We start from the raw sequence: 17623 nt of genomic DNA, 5'->3' as shown, positions 1-17623 counted from the left end.
AAGGTCTCAAGTCTGAGCACGACAGTATTTAAATCTCTTCCTGCAGCTAGCAAATACACTCAGTGTCTAATATCCCTACAGGTATCCAAGCACTTGACTCAGTCATACTACCTGTGACACCAGCTTTTCATACAAATTCTGAATCCATCAACCCAACTTTAGAATTGTGTGTGTGTAATCCTCATTAGAATTCACATAGTAAAATCCATGCTGCATATCTAAAATTAAACTTTTACAACATTAAAATGAGATTAATATTTTTCCCTATACCTCGTCACAAGGGCTGTTGTGATGATAAATCAGATGAGTTACAGATACTATGTATACACAAACCAAACAATTTATCAACAGAAAATGGACTGCTCAGTAATTAAACTCCAACACCATAGTCAAAAACATGACCTACAGAACAGAGCCCTATATAAAATAGAACACAAAATGCAGACTTGAGTGCTGGTATTTAAAAGCCCTGCAGCCATCCAATCGAGTGGTACGATGTACTTGAAACCAGATTTACAACAGGAAGAACATACAAAATTCTTCATTAAATACTTGGGCAACAAAGTTATAAATTATGCTTCTGTCTTTTACTCAACTACCTTTACAGTACAGGGCGGGGAGTGGGGAATCTACTGGTATAGGAGTTAATCACCAGCCTGTGACTGAGTCAGGTGAACACCTGGAGTCATGCCAGGATAAAGCCTACACAACATTATCCTCAGCTTCCTTTTAATCAGCTGACATAGATAAGAAATAGCTCTTACACAGCATCCTACTTAAGCAATTCTTTGGTACTAAATACAAAATCAGTACTCAACTGTCAGAAACAAACCAAGCAATGAAGAACTAAACATACCAAGGCAATAACTGTCCTAAAAGTATTTGGGACATCTTACTTTGAATTGTTATGCAAAATGAAACGATATCCAAAATTCAGCTTCCAGGAAATTGCTTTATGTTTTGGTAATTCTGTTAAAATCTCTTGCCATAAAAAAGTCATTCACAGACAAATTGACGTGGCTATTTGTCTTTAAAGAGTTGTTTTAATAAACCCCTAATTAACACTGCTTTATGACACTGAAGAATCATATTCAGAAGAATGTATTTTGTGCACTGCACATAATTCATAAAATAAGAGCTTTTGCTTTAGCATGTGGCCAGAATTGAGAGCATTTATAAGTGCATTTTACACAACTATCAACACAGTACACATCGCTATGAGACCTCAAATTAAGAATGGTATTAAAATCCTAGAATCAACCAGGTTGGAAAAGCCCTTTAAACCCATCCAGTCCAACCGTTCCCAGCACTGCCAAGGCCACCACTGACCCATGGCACTGAGGGCTCCCCTCCACGCTGTGTGAACACTTGCAGGGACGGTGACTGCAGCCCTGCCCTGCGCAGCCTGTTCCAATGCCTGAGCACCCTCTGGGGAAGGAATTGTTCCTCAGCTCCATCTAAACCTGCCCTGGGGCAGCTTGAGGCCGTTTCCTCTTGTCCCATCCCTTGTTCCTTGGGAGCAGAGCCCAGCCTCTCCTGGCTCCATCCTCCTGTCAGGCACTTGTAGGGAGCCATCAGGTCCCAACCGAGCCTTCTCCAGACTGAACCCCCCAGGTCCCTCAGCCGTTCCCCATCACATTTGTGCTCCAGGCCCTGCACCAACCCCATTGCCCCTCTCTGGGCTGGCTCCGGCTCCAGCACCTCAATGTCTCTCTTGTAAAAACACAACAGAACAGGTCACGGCGGCTTTTCTTCTAAGGGGGAGGGAAGGAAAGTTGTGCGGGGCTGGAGACAGGCCAAAAGAGTCGCTATCCGAAAGGCGCACTGGCCAAGCCTTAGTCAAACCTCCTCTCCCGGTACTCGCTGGCGCTGAGTTGACATCTGCGGGGCAGCGCCTGTACCTCGGCGGCATCAACAGCCCGGGCTTTCCCCTGGCCTGGGAGCAAGCAGCAAACGCAGTGAATGAAGGTCTGTGCGGGTGGGCGGGAGACAACAACCATCCCCCGAGCCGCGCCGCCTTTCCTGCGTACCCCGAGCCCCCGAGCGCGCTGTGCCGCTTCCCCCGGCTCTTGCCCACCGCGGAGCCAGGCAGCGGCTGGCCCAGACTCTCAGCAGCGGCGCGGAGCAACCCTCGCGGAGGTTAAACCCCTCTGGGCCTCAGCTCGGCGTAGCCGGCGGATTGCGCGGCACCGCCCCGCTGCCCCAGCGCCCCGCCTCTCCGGGCTCGGCCGGAGTCTCCGCGGCCACCGGCACCCCCGCCAAGATGTCTGCGCTGCGGGCAACCCGGGTGAGCGGTCGGGCCGGGGCCGGGGCCGGGGCCGGGGCCTGGGTCCCGGGTCCCGGGCGTGCGGCGGGGCGCTGCGGTGGTGGGGAAGGGCCGCCGGCCTAGGGAGCGCCCCGGAGCAAAGGCGGGAAGCTCCGGCGGCCCCGCGGGCGTGGAGGGCGGGCGGCGGGGGGCAGGCCCGGCTCCCGCTGCCGCGACCGCCCCGTCTTGTCGGTAAGAGCCGAGGGCCGACGGCTGCCCCGGAGGGGCCGCTCGCTACTCCTGGTTACCGGCGAGGTCTTGGGCGAGTCCCCGTGGTCAGCCCGGTGCCGCCCGCCCACCCGTCCGCCGCGGAGCTGTTGCACAACCGCGGGCCGCTTTGTGTGTCAAAGGTCGTGCGAAGGGACTGCGGGAAAGCCGCGGGTACTTGTGCGGCCCCCGTGTCCCGGTGGAGACCGCTGCAGCACATCGGGGCTCATAGCTCGGGGTGTTTGTACCGGGCAGTTCACGGAGCCGCATTGCCTGTGCTACTTCTTGAAAGTGTGTGTGAAGTGCAGTAGTTGTTTTTCTGAACTACCAGTCTTCTGCTGTGCGGAGCCACCAGTAACGTCCTGGTGTCAAACTAGAAAGCAACAGCTGTTCAAAGTTGCCTGGTGTGCCCCAGAGTGCTGCTCTGACAGCGTCCGTGGAGGAAGAAGTTTCCTCTGCAGCCAGCCACTGTTTCACAGGTCATAACGCGTGCGTTCGGCAGGGGGAACGGAAGTTATTAATGCCCGTCCTAGGGCATGGGTGTTTCCAGTTCAGCCTGCTGGCACAGTACCTCAGCTGCGGACTGCGCTTGACAACTCTCTTCATTTTTGTCCTGATGCAGAGTCAAGGTCAGCGACCTTAGCTTGTTGTCGGTCTTCTTTTGTGATGTGCAGCTTTTCAGACAGGTTCTGTAGCTGTTTGAAGTGTTAAGGCAATAATATGTATCGCTTCCATGTGTATCCATGTCATGCTCTTTTCCTGACAGCAGGTTATTCCGGTGTTAGTCTTGCCATTCTAATGATAGTACTTCTAATTGTGGCAGAGTTTATGGAATAGTGCATGGAAATGCAGCAGGAGTTGCACTGGAGCATCGTTGGCAGTAGCTTGTTCCTTTGAGTCAGGCAATAAGAAACTTGAGAGAGCAGGCAGATGGGCATCCAGATTCTTACATGTAGCAAGCAGTGATCCTTTCTCACTTGATCATTTACGCAACTTCCAGGTATGAATCCCACCTGACCAATTCCTATTTCTGTTTAGGGGGGGAGTGTTCATTTTTTCCAGTGTCCTTCAGTGTTGACTTGCATTCTACTCTGGTACACAACCCACAATAGTTCTCTAGTATAAATTTGACAGCTTCTGTCATGTAGTGTGTCACTTTTAGCATTACTTTGAGTTCAGTACTTTTGCTGGTGCAGGCAGAACTTTTTCGATGGAAAAGCTATATATGAGTCTGTCAAAGGCTATTCCTTAACAGAGGGGGAAGGGAAGGAAAAGAAAGGGAAGGAAAAGAAAGGAAGGAAAATAAACCCTATTAGAATCATCTGGCTTTTTTTCAACTTAATCTTGTCTTTTTCCAGATGAATTAAGGTATAATACATTCTGAAGGGTTGAGGTTTTTCAGGATAAACATTTGTTGATCTTACTTGGTTTGTTTTTCTGTGTAGGAGTGGCAGCAGTAATGCAGAAGTTAAGAAGATACCATTTTGCAATGTCTGTGGCTTGTGAAAACTTGAACTGAATAATTTATTGCCTAGTGGAAAACACAGTGCTGAACTATTAACAAACTGCCTTGACAGTCTGTATCCAGCTATGTCCTCCCCAGCTCCTGTGCCTGGCAGAGGGCTTTCTGCATTTCTTCACCTTTCTGATTTATGCGTGTTGTCAGTATCCTCTGGAAATAATTTCTACGCTGTGTTGACACCTTCTTTTGTCTGTGTTCTTCCGGTTCTTGTGGTGTGACTTTGTAACAATCTCTGCATTGCATTCTTATTTTTAAGAGCATGTTTGTCTCTCACAACTTTATTTTGAAGCTACCTGTTGCCTCCCCAGCTGTGTACCTTTCTGGAATGTCCTTGTCTTCTACATCTTCCGGGAAAATTTTTGTACTTTTTTTGCACTATTATGATTTTTTTTTCGATGTTACATAATAAATGGCTGGTCTGATAATGCTTCCCCTCCCTCTCCTGCCTAGATTTTCAGATAGCAAAATTGAGAACAAGGCTTTTCTTAGTGTTTAGGCTGGTTTGGTTTTGCACAGCATTGATTTGGGTCCTTCCAGAAATTTATCTAATTAAATGTTTTTCACTTTTTGTCCAAACATTTCAGAGATTCAGAACTACTGAAGGATGAAAGAGGGTAAAAGAACTATTTAAAATCAAGACATATTTTTGCACAGAATTAAGGCATTCTGAAAATAGCTGTAGCAGGAATATTTGTGGGCACTAAGTTAAAAAAGAAAAACAAACAAACCAACCAACAAAAATCACCACTACCACCAAAAACCACAATCCACAAAACTCAAACAAACAGAACCAAACCCAAAGCAAACACACTGAAAAAAACAATAAATCTGTGGTAAGTATTAGGAAAAAATAACCAACCTCAGATACTCTACTGAGTTCTGCCCTGTTTGGGGTGAAATAATCACTAAGTGTCTGTGGAAACAGCTTAGTAACAGAAAGCAGATGTGAGTCTGGAATGTTATCAAAGTATTCTTATAGATCTTGGTTAATAGGTTGTTTTTGAAGTCTTACTAAATCTGCATGTAGGTGGTAAACATTGGATAGATCATATATTCACTACTGGTCAAGAAAATCAGGTTTGATGAGTGTGTATAAATGATAGATAGATATTGCTATGTCTCTGTGAACATAAATTTTAATTGCACTTAATTATTTTTAAATAATCAGTTCTGCAACACTCAGAAGTGGATACAGCAGCTTGCTCACCTCAGTGCTGTTAAAACCTGGGATTCCTGGAATAGCTGTAAGTTCATGTGAGCTCTGCTTGCCACAGGAGCAAAACTTGAGGTAGCCAAGAATTTTTTATCACTGCAGTAATTGTATTCTACTTGATGTGATGTTGTTTCTACAGAGGGATTCTACATTTAAAGTTGTGCTGCAGTCAGGCTGGTAGCTTTAGGAGATTGGAGCTGTAAAAATCTGACAACTTGTGTTCTTTTTCTCTTCAGCAGATTTTTCAGACCATTGCAGGGCATGGATGGAGGTCACATTCTAGCAAACCTGCTCAAAGTGCACATATAGGCAAACCTGGAGCTGGCTTTAGCTTCGGTAGGTATTGCAGTTTTTGAAAGAAATATAGCAATTAAGGGCAAATTGCAGAGGTAAAAGAAAAAATAATATATCACAGTTTAACATGAATTAAAAGTCAAGGTGTTTATTCAAAATAGATTTCTAGTCTTTAAAAAAAAAAAAAGTTTGAAAACCAAAATTACTTTCTTCTCAGCTCAGGCAAGTCAGGTATGTGCATAATGTTTGTAAGATTTTCTTCTTCAGACTTGTGTCTGTTTTAAGCTTTTTTGCCAAAGTGCCTTAGCTAGGAATATTACAATGTTAAAGTAGCTAAACGTTGTCATAGTTGAACATAGTTGCAAAGAAATGTTATAAGGAAATTCATCCTTGTCTTGGCATGCTATAGATGTAAAGCAAACTTAGTGGGTCAGCAGCTAGATGTTTGAAACTGAATAGCCAGGATCTTTGGACAGCCTCCACCTCCTCTTCCTTCATTTAATGCGTACAGCATTCTTCTTCTTTTGGTAATACATTTTGTATTACACAGTCCTCTCTACTCCATTTTCACTATTTTGTGGATAATTTCATGAGGAGTGAGTGAGTGTATTGTAGGTGTTGATGAGAGAAGAGTGGAGGTTTTCTCCAAGGAAGATGGGAAAGCCAAGCTTTTTTGATTCCTTGAGAAGCCCAGGAAGTGGTGGTTTGGGTTGTCATGGAAGGACACTCTTGTTTTCTTTTTCCTCATAGTCTGGCAACTGGCAGAATTAAAAATAGTAGAGAATTTGTGACCTTTGTTTTTTAAATAGAACTTACTGATGAACAGAAAGAGTTCCAAGCTACTGCTCGTAAATTTGCTCTGGAGGAAATTATTCCAGTTGCTGCACAGTATGACAGAACTGGAGAGGTAAGTCTACCTTAGTGTAAGGGGAAAAATAGACTTTTATCTTAACCTGCATAAAAATTAAGATGTTGATTGTGGTGAATCAGAAGGTGATTTTTACATCTATTTCAGTATCCTCTTCCACTTATAAAACGGGCTTGGGAACTTGGTCTTATAAATTCACACATACCAGAAAGCTGTGGTAAGTAAACATTCTTTTTAATGTGTAAAATGAAACAAAGAAAAGGCATTAGATGAGATTTATGTGTGTAATTATGGATTCTGTATAAAATAAACAGTTGCCTACTTGGATAATCTAAATTTAATCAGTAGGCAGGTTGACACATACAAGTGTTGCTAGGTATGGATGTAATCAGGAGATAAATTAGACAGATCATGATTTAGTAATTTACAAGTAGATTTTCCTAACGTGATTACAAGTGCCTCGTTTTCCTGGTGCACTATGTCAGCTGATTAGGCAGAGAAATTAGAAGGTCATATTTTGTTCTAGTCTCTGACACAGGCTGGGACAATTAGGGAGTTTATTCCAGAAGGACATTTTTTCAGTTTCGATTAGGTGCAGCACAGCAGTGCTTTGGCAGTGTTTATGAATATGAGTAACCATGGAGGTTAAGGAACAAAGAGACAAAAGGAACAATTGTGAGAGTTGGATTTATTCAGCCACAAATTCTAGAGAAACTAAAGGCTGAAGTAGCTGAACTACTGCAGTATAATCACCTGATTATTAAATGAAAAATTACAAGGGGCAAATTGGACACCACTGCTTTAAAAAGTCTCCAAGGGAGATCTGGGAAAATGCATACTAGTAAGCCTCATACACCATGGAAATTAAGAGCAAGTAAGGTGAAGTACAGAAATAGTAGATAAGAGATAAACATGGTATGCTACAGAAGGGGTTTTGTGAAAGGAAACCATGCCTCGTAAAATCACTGGAGTTCTCTGAAGTAGCTGGTAAGTGTGTGAACAAGGGGATGCCTTGCCTGGTTGATACAGAATGCTTGAACTTCCAAAATGAGTTTTAAAAATCTTCAGGTTTCATAGTGGAAAAATTAGCAGCGTAGCCTTGCTGAGTCTTGTGCTACTTGTAATGTCTATAAATAAACTGTTAAAGGGGGTCAGTACTGAGATGATAGAGTTAATTGATCATACTAAGTTATTCAGTGTAGAAAAGGTGAGAGGTGCAGGAGAAGGTCATGAAACTGAGCAACTGTTAAAATTGCAAATGTAATTCAAAAAAGGAAGAGGGATGCACATGTGAAGGGAAAGAAGCGATCTGAACTTCACAGAGAAGCAGTATCTTCTGAACTAGTTACCACCTTTCAAAAAAGACATTTAGGGGTTTCTAATATGTGATTACGTGGATGTCAGCATAATGCTCAGAAGTGGTCAAAACTGTAACATTTAGGTCAGAAGGGACCTTTAAGGGAATGAGGAAAAAAGCAGCTGACATAATTATGCTGCTGCCTGAATCTGAATTGCACTTGCCTCTAATACATTATGTAGTCAGATCCTTCTATCTTAGAAGAGTATTGTGGAAATGGAAAAGGTTCCTAAAAGGATGACAAAAATTACAAAAGGTGCATGTTCTGTGTGAGATGTAGCTTCTATATGAGAAATTACTAAAATGTGTCATGGAGAGTGTGAAAAGAGATTAATAATTCACTGTCCCTTTCAGTATAACTAGAAGGCATCAAATTAAGTCAGCAGATGGCAGGTTTAAAATAAATGAAAGGAGATGGTTCTACATGCAGTATGTAGTTAATTTGTGAAACTCTTTATCACAGATGATATTGATGCTAAAATTTTACACAGATTCAAAAAGAGACTGGGCAAATTCACACAAGAAATATCTGTCAAGGGTTAAGTATAACAAAGATGCCAAAAAGAGGCATCTCTTTGGCTGAGGAAGTCAGCTGAAGGGTGAGGAAAATATTTTTAAGGAAATAAAATTGCATTGTTATTGTATTTGTATTTACTTCCCAAAGTGTTGGCTCCTGTCAGAGACTGATTACTGAGCTGGTTGTCTGACTAGTATGGACACTTTCCTTTTTTCTTTCCCTTCAGTGCTGTGCTTTCCTGAGTGGTAGCTCAGGAGCCCTTTTTCTGCTTTCTGACAACTCTTAATTCTCAAACGTAAAGTAGTAAAAAAAATCGGAGTGGTATATTCTTGCCACTTTGTGCACCTTGTCCCACATGAATCACACAGTAACCCTGCAACTGTGATTCCTCATTTTCAAATCACGTTACTCTTCTGACAAAACCTTTTTTAAAAAGCTTGTGTGAGAATGGCTTGCCAAGCATGGTACACAAGCAGATGAATGTGGGGGAATGTGGTGTTGTTAATTAATTTGTGTAAATCACTAATATGTTACAATTTAAACCCATTTTAATAAATGAAGTATTTCAACTGTAGGTGGTCTTGGCCTTGGCAGTTTTGAAGCATGCCTTATTACAGAAGAGTTAGCTTATGGATGTACAGGGGTTCAGACTGCCATTGAAGCAAATTCCCTAGGGGTAAGTTCTGCCTTTTCTTATGCTCTTTAAACTAGAATCTGTGTGTTTTAAAAAGAGGGATTAATGGTCTAAATATTTTCTTTCAGCAAATGCCAGTAATCATTGCAGGAAATGAGCAGCAGCAGAAAAAGTACTTAGGAAGAATGACAGAGGAACCAATGATGTGTGTAAGTATAACTGCATCCTTGTAGAATGTTCCTAAACCAGATTAATAGTATTACCTATTTTTATTTTTTCTTTAATTTTTTCCTTTTTTTTTTTTCCTTTTTTTTTCTTTATTTTTTCTCCCAGAAAACTAACAACTTACAACTTGGCCCATTTTTGTTTGTAAATAAATGGTGGCATTTACTGAAAGTCAGGGAATAGCTAATGAGATACATTAAATACTCAAATAGAAGTTATAACTTGGCAAATTACCCCCATCCTAAGTCACTTACAAAAAGTTAATGCCTTTTATTTCCCTTTTGAAAGCATATGTAGACGTTTTAAGAAAAATACAAAGTTTGTATAAAAAGAAACTTACCTTGCATGGGAATTAAACTATTTGTGATATTAAATATTATAAAAACAGTACTTGTTACATAGAAAGAAGTAAACATTCATGTGCAGTGCATTAAAATGTGAACAACTAAGCCTCATGAAGAACTCAATAAACATAAAATGTTACTCAGTGCCCTTATTTTCACATTTCAAAGATCCTCACCTTTCACATCAGTTTGTGAAGACTGAGGAAGTAATGACAGAGTGGTTGTTTGATTAAAAGATAATTTTATGTATTCTTATGGATTTATAAAGAAAATTAACCCGTATATGTTTAGATTCTAGTGAAGAATCTAGCTGTTGGGTGTTTTTGAGTGGTTGGGTTGGTTTGTGGGTATTACTAGTAGTAGTAGTAATAGTAGTAGTAATATATTTTTGGGCTTACCAGGCAGTTCACTTAAACCTTTTACAGATCAGCAGGGTGCATGTCGCCTTCAATAGGTTGTGGTTGCCTAAAAACAGAACTTTCATTCCTCAAGATTCTACATATTTTCCTTTAGGCTTACTGTGTAACAGAGCCTGGAGCAGGCTCTGATGTGGCTGGTATAAAAACAAAGGCTGAGAAGAAAGGAGATGAATACGTCATTAATGGTCAGAAGATGTGGATCACAAACGGTGGGAAAGCAAACTGGTGTGTTAACTGTTAACTCATGTTTATGTTATATAGTGGCTTTCTGCCCTCTAAGTTCTTTAAAGATCTGTTAGAAATCTAAATCTTTGTTGTGTTTCAACACGCACGCTTTAGTCTCTGACCAGTTTATCTGTGTAGGATACAAGAATGTATTCTCAGTGCGGTGCAAAGCCTAAAAAGGAAAATGAGGCTTGATATGACAGCTCCTCACTCAAAAAGGCCTCTTGAATCTTTCTACTGTCAAAGGAAATCAGTTCTGCTTTTTCTTCAGGGCAGGAGAGCACCAGTTTGATTTAACTTGCAAAGTACTCAAGAGGCTCATATTGCTGGCCACATTGCTTCATGGTTATGGTGACTTGAGATCAGTGATTCTACTCAAAACACCTCTCACTTCTAGTGAAGCTAGAAACATTATTGCTGTGGTGTGTATGGAGCATGCTTTACAGTATAAACCTCTTTGGTTATGTCTCACATCATGCTGATCCACAGCACATAAATTATTCTTAATTCAAGTGAAAAAACTTTATATATTTATCCAAAAGCTGAATTTTCTAGTTTGTTATTTCCTTGTTCAAGGCAGATCTATCAAAGGCAATCTACCAGATGTCTTTTGACAGTACTGAACACCATGTATGTGATTTACAACTGTTTAATTTCTAAGAGAAATACTTTTTTACAACCTACACTTAGAAGAATAAAATTAAGATCTTTGAAATTAGGTGGTAATATTTTGCATGCAGTATTTCCAAAACATTAATTTTTATGTATGTGCTGTGAATAGGTTTATTTTGTACTATTCATGAAGCTGATAATATCACAAAGACTTACAGTACATGGAAAAGGTGGAGAATCTTTGCAGGTTTATCAGAAGTAATTTTATTAAATTTTATGAAATCTTGATTCTCTGAAACTTCCTCACACGCTCTGTTTATTTTTGCAAGGGACAAGAAAAAGGAGTTTTTAACTTAGATAGAATTTATTATATCATAGAAATGCACATAAAACCACTTAAAATGTTAGCTAGAAAAGTATCTGGTTGTTAATTGTGAGGATAAACTGCATCCCTCTTCTTTGTTTTACACTAGGTATTTTTTGCTAGCTCGTACCAATCCAGATCCAAAAGTTCCTGCAAGCAAAGCCTTTACTGGATTCATTGTGGAAGCAGATAGTCCTGGAATCCAAGTTGGAAGAAAGGTGAAGACTGTATCTTTTGTTTGACAAGCCAGGAATTATCATTCAGTTCTAAACGGATAATGCAACAAATTACCATTAAAGAAAAAAGACTGTTATGCAACTGCGCATTTTATATACTCATGTACAACAGTCTTTTCAGTTTCACAATATACAGGAACTATTTATAAGACACATTTAATTATAAAGTTATTCGTTCAGATAAGGGATTATTCAGAATGGTCTAAAGCAAGATGCCTTTGAACAGCTGCGAAAGAATCTTTGAGAACTATTTTATTGACAAGTGCCAATAAATGAGAAGTAGTATGCTTTGAAAGGGTAAGAAGCAAGTTTGACAGCTTTAGCCAAGTGAGCTTTAATTTTAGTTACTGCTGGTTGAAGAAGAGGCCTTGGAGACACTAGTGCTATTTCTCTTTAAAAAGTACTGTTTTTTTGTAGTAAGCAAAACTGGATGTTGAACATTAGAAAAGGAATCCAAAAACTTGAAAAGCTTGTTTATTTACCTGTAGTACCCCTGTACTGCCTGCATATTAGATTCTTTACTTTTTTCACTCCCATCTCGAAGGATGTAGTTGAACTACAGAAAGACAACAAGACTAATGACAGCTACAGACTGTTTACATATAAGGAGAAAGTAACTTGCTCATCGTAGACCAGTTAAGGGCATGCTGGTCTGCAAGTGCAAAACTAGTATTTGTCATGTATAGGGTAATTTTTGGATGAAGTGTTTTGGGAAAAAACCCATACTTTATCCTTTGAGTAAACTAAAGAATGAAAGCATATTGTTCCTTTGCATAATCCAATTTATTTGCACCTCTATAAATTTCCCATTTCAGGAAATTAATATGGGTCAACGCTGCTCTGATACAAGAGGTATTGTCTTTGAAGATGTGAGAGTCCCAAAAGAAAATGTACTAATAGCTGAAGGAGCTGGCTTTAAAATAGCAATGGGAGCTTTTGATAAGACCAGACCACCTGTAAGTATCAGAAATAACTTAATTATAAAGTATAGCAGGATCCCTGATTTTTTTGTCTGTGCTGTTTTCAACTCAGGTAGCAGCTGGTGCTGTTGGATTAGCAAAAAGAGCACTTGATGAAGCCACTAAATATGCTTTGGAGAGAAAAACATTTGGGAAACCAATTGTTGAAGTAAGTGAGGGGGGCCTGGGGAGTATAAGTAAAAGCTATGTTTTCACACTGGATGTACTACTAGTGATTTTTCAAGGTTATTAATTGATTTACTTAGTTTTTATATTGTATCTCTGCCATTTTAGGGTTTCTGAGTATATAGGCCAGAACCATTTCAGTAAACTTAGCTATGTGGTAACTTTCCATAATTTATCAGTGATTATAGTAAAAGCAGAAACTAAACTCTGCCCAAAAACCTGAAACTCATGTACAGGACATACTTAAGGTCTTCAGCATTAATAAACTGGGATTTTCAGGAAAAGGAAAGAACTCTAAGGTATGTGAAATAACACACAGCATTAATGCTAATAGAATATACTGTCTATCACACTGCTTACCAGTTTTAAAGAAATATGAATAAAAAGTAAGATAAATGCCAATCTCATAAATAATAAAGAACAACCTCATAATTCAGTATTTAATCCCTATGACTAAATGGATTTGAGAATTAAAAACTTAGAAGTCTAGTTGAACATACAGTGCTGACAGCCTGATCCATATTCTGTAGAAGTGTAGTACAATTTACTGAGTTTGTTGAAGAGATCACTGTATTAGGATTATGTTTTTCTTGGAGTGTTAAGCAGGCAGTGTTAACCTGGTTCATTTCATTGTTTACAGCACCAAGCAGTGTCTTTCTTGCTTGCTGAAATGGCAATGAAAGTGGAACTGGCTAGGATGGCTTACCAGAGAGCTGCTTGGGAAGTTGACATTGGTCGCAGGAATACCTACTATGCTTCCATTGCAAAGGCATTTGCTGGTGACATTGCAAACCAAGTAGCTACAGATGCAGTACAGATTTTTGGAGGAAATGGATTTAATACTGAATATCCTGTAGAAAAACTGATGAGAGATGCTAAAATCTACCAGGTAAGTAAAACAGAGGATGTGACCTTTATAGTAATGAATACATTTCATATAAAATAGAGTAATGGCCGTTACTTCAACTCACGATGTACACATACCCAAAAAAGAAAAAAAGTTTCGAATGAAAGCAGTGACTCTTCAATTTGAAAAAAGACTCATTCAAATCAGGCAAATCCTTGCACACAGGAGTCACTGCACTGGATTGAAACTCAGCTCAGGTAAGAGAAATATGTTATGGTTTTTCTATTTTTATTTTTTTTCCCAGTGAGGTAACTCTCTGAAATTCTTGGATTCTTAATTTTGAAGCTTTTGAATTTTTAAGGGAAAAAAAAAGAAAGAGTAGTAGAAAAGAGCAATCAAAATACCAACACTGTCTTTGGTATTCTGGCAGTCGAGATGGTTTATATCTAATGCTGTTCTTAAAAACCTAAAGTGATGGAAATATTCTGACCTTCCATATGTATCCTCAATTGGTGCCTGCCTTGTAGTTCAGCTTTCCTCTCCACCTGAACACTAAAGCAGCTTCTTGACCTTTTTCCTCATAAGTTGTTGGCTTTACAATTCTTTTGTCTGTGTCTCTTGATTATACCTTGCACTTCACTGTGCTTTACTGTATTGCTGCCTGATTCCAGGTAGTATATGCTTTTGGCAATGTTTCATGTACAAAAACTTGGGTTTCCAACTTTTTTTCTATATATTTGATCTCCTTCAGTATCACACACACTGTGTTTACTGGTAACATTTTTACATGTCCTTACTCTGCTACAAATCTTTGCTACTCTGGTAGAAAATCTTAGTTTCCTTACTCAAATAGGGAAAGCTTCCCTTCTTTAATTGTGAATGATTCTTGAAACCATTTCCATCGGCTTATAAACCAAAACGTTAAGAAGATTGTGAGTTTTGATGTCTTTACACATGAGCCCCATGGGTGTCCTCATCCTCAAGTCATTACGTGCTATAGGAGCAGATTAGTTGATTGCAGGAATATGTGCTGAGGCCCCAGCAGCTACACTGTCAGCAGTTTGGACAGGTTGAGTTCATAGCAGGCCTGTCATGTCCCTTGGACTATATGTCACCAGTATGCATGTAATTGTAAGGGCCCAGATGTAGGCTTGGACATTAGGTCTTGATGAGAGATTGGTGGGTATTTGGTATACAGAGAATGCGGAGCTGCCACTTCAGTTTGCTACAAAGGTACCTAGTATCCACAGAACACAGCCTGCTTTATGAACTGGATCAACACATGCTGAGCAGCAGCAGTCAGGGAATTCACTTTGGGAATAAACGGATTCTTCTGAATCAAAAAACTAACGTGAACACAGGTTATAGTGTCTTTATTTTCAAAAAGCTTTGGAAGGTTCTTGGGAAGATTATTCTCTAAGTAGGTGAGAAATTGAATTTGCATGAATTTGAGCAATTTGCCAAACCAGGTTCTGGCAGAACTAGGAGCTGAAACACTTAAAGCCCTGAACTGTGTTGTCTCAGCTCTTGCGTTATTACATTGCCGTATACCTGGGGAGCATTTTGCCTCCTCTGGCATTAGAGCTTCATATATGCTTTATTGCCTATCTTTGACTGTGGTGCCAGCAAACAGAGGTGTGATGCAGACTGTTTCTGGAGGAAAATGCAAGAACACATGATTGAAAAAAATAAAAAAACAACCCTAAACAGCAAAACAAAACCCAAATAAAACTGTATGGGGGAGAGTACCAGTTAACAAGAAGCAATGGAAACAAGTGGATGGATCAAAGACAACATTTGGCATGAACTTGAAAGGCCAGTCAAAGAAAATACAAGACTTCAGCACAAGTCATCTCCTCCCCTCCACCTGGTGTTCCAAATCTTGTTTTGTAAAAAACTAAATTACGCATTTTCTTCCTCACCTAAGCAATTTTCTTTATCCTTCTTCACCTGCCATGTCTATTTTCACAAGAACCATAGTGAATTTAGGTAAGGGCAACTGAGAAAACAAGACTGTCTCTCATGATCTTGTATGTGATTTATTCCATTTAGCCCACTTAAGGTGCTCTGTCGCACTGGAATTTTCTTGACTTTCTGTACGTCCTAATCCATGCTGGATTAGTGCCCTGAAGGTTTAAAAGTGTAGGTGTGTTAAAACCTTGTAAAAAATCATCAGCTAATATTATTTCTTCTTTTCAGATTTATGAGGGAACTGCTCAGATTCAAAGGATGATCATAGCTCGTGAACATGTTGGCAAATTTAAGGCTTAAAGAAACATATAAAGTGTGTCTGGTGCCACTGCAGTGTTCTGTGTTCTCGTGGAAGAGAATTTTAGTGCATTTCTCAATAGAATTAAAGAGGCCTGGAGAAAAAAAAACAAAACACACTTGCCTTCAAAATCTTTTTATTCTCTATGTTATTAAGCACTACTTATGTTCTCTCTGTCCAGTCCCTCACTTCACTCCTGACAAGCAAAGCTGGTGTTTTCTGAACATTCTGAATTCCAAAGTGATCAGTTGTTGAAATACCAAATGGGCAAAGAATGAGAACCTTACAATGCTTCCTTGTTGTAAAATTACATGATCAGAATGTTACTTCTGACAGTCACTGCTGCATTCTAATAAATATTTTTTTAAGAGTAGTGTGATTGTTTTTTGTTCATCACTTAAACAGTATTTTGGGTAAGTTGTCCAGTGTCATAAAGACGTTAAAAGCAGTCCAGTTGCCACTAGGTTACAGCCCAGAGCAGCTGAGCAGCCCCCCAAGCTCAGCAGGGTGATGGCCGGCATTGCTGGTATCTCCACTGTGTCTGCTCTGAGGATTTCAACACTCTCCAGTAGTAACAATACCAGCCAGAGAGTGTGGCCTTTGGCACTGCTATACTCCTTAAGCAAGTATATGTTCAATTAGGATAATTCACTTCAAGTGAACATGTGTAGCTATCCTTCAGACTGTCTTACGCAATTCTGTTTATTTCAAATCAAGTGTATTTAAATCTACGATTCCTTTGCATCAGCATGTAACTGTAGAACAGCTGAGAAGAAGGAAATGTTGCAAGATGTACTTTTTTTTAACCTTGGATAGATTGTCGTGGCAGTGCTGGCAGGATGGACATGCCCTGGACTTGTAGAACACATTACTTGGCATTTGTGAGGCCGTACCTGCAGTACTGCATCCAGTTCTAGGCTCCCCACTACAGGAAAGATAGACTTAACTACAGGGAGCTCAGCATAGGGCCACAAAGATGGTTAACGGACTGGAGCATCTGTCATGTAGGGAGAGGCCGACACTCTCCAGCTTGGATGAGAGAAGGCTCGGGGTAGTCTTATGTATGTGCATAGATACCTGATGGGATGCAACAAACAGCAGGGAGCCAGGCTGTCCTCAGTAGTGCTCACAGACTTGGTCTAAGAGGCAGTGGGCACAAATTAAAACACACAATATTCCTCTGCAACATGAGAAAATGTGCTTTTTTTTTTTTATTGTGAGAGATGTCATACACAGGCAGAGGTGGTGGAGTCTCTATCTGTGGAGATACTCAGAGTTCACCTGAAGACAGTCCTGGACAGCCTGATCTAGCTGACCCTGCTCGGGCAGGTGGGTCACACTCAGCACTCTCAAGAGGTCCCTTCAAACCACAACTATCCTATGAATTCATTTGCAATTTCTCACCAACTTGTCCTTTCATCCATCACCTGAATGCAGTGCTGGGCAGTATAAGTACCTGCAGCCACCTTGCTATCAGTTCTGCAACACTTATTTCTCAGGTAGGCCACCTAGGAAATGAGTTCATTAAGTAAAGTGATTAATTGCTATAAATCACCAACTTCTTTACCTGCAGGAAGACTGATGATGCAACATCCTTGGAAGGTATTTATGTAAAAATAGATCTTGACTGTTCTGTGCAAGCCAGCATTGCGCATCTTACTTCTTTATGGAATGGCAGGGGTGCTCCTGCCTGGCACAGCTCTCTGGGGGACACCTGGCAGCATCAGGTGTTGCTCATCAACACATTATCATCCCGTGCAGTTTTAAACAGGTAGCAAAGGGTGGTTTTGAACTAAAGTTATCGCTACCTTCTCTGTAGCTAAAATCTTGGGATTTGGGAACTGAGGTCACAAAAAGAAACCGGACCCATGTCTAAATGGGCTGTGACGCAGGAAAGCGCGCAGCTGCAGTCAGTGTATGTAAATTCACCCGCTTCCCCCGTGTCAAGGTGACCTTTAGCTGTGCAGAACTGCTCGTGCACCCCCGAGGCCCCAGTGTGGCCCCTGCCGCGGCTCCCGGC

At 40.5% G+C, this 17623-nt stretch overlaps 1 protein-coding gene across 1 annotated transcript; it reads left to right on the top strand.

Annotated features, from left to right (window-relative positions):
• The first annotated feature begins 1947 nt into the window (after positions 1-1947).
• ACADM (acyl-CoA dehydrogenase medium chain) lies at positions 1948-15976 on the top strand. The gene is given in 13 exon segments (XM_057407153.1): positions 1948-2204; positions 2206-2287; positions 5484-5583; positions 6351-6448; positions 6557-6626; positions 8859-8959; positions 9046-9126; positions 10000-10130; positions 11216-11324; positions 12158-12298; positions 12375-12470; positions 13128-13376; positions 15534-15976. Coding segments are annotated over 13 exon segments (1572 nt in total). The 5' UTR covers positions 1948-1962; the 3' UTR covers positions 15606-15976.
• The last annotated feature ends 1647 nt before the right edge of the window (positions 15977-17623 follow it).

The sequence above is a fragment of the Pezoporus wallicus genome, unplaced genomic scaffold (assembly GCF_028554395.1).
Source record: "Pezoporus wallicus isolate ANWC-B61680 ecotype Strahan unplaced genomic scaffold, APGP_CSIRO_Pwel_v1 contig_8805, whole genome shotgun sequence".
Lineage (NCBI taxonomy): Eukaryota > Metazoa > Chordata > Aves > Psittaciformes > Psittacidae > Pezoporus > Pezoporus wallicus.
This window is presented reverse-complemented; position numbering and strand designations above follow the sequence as displayed.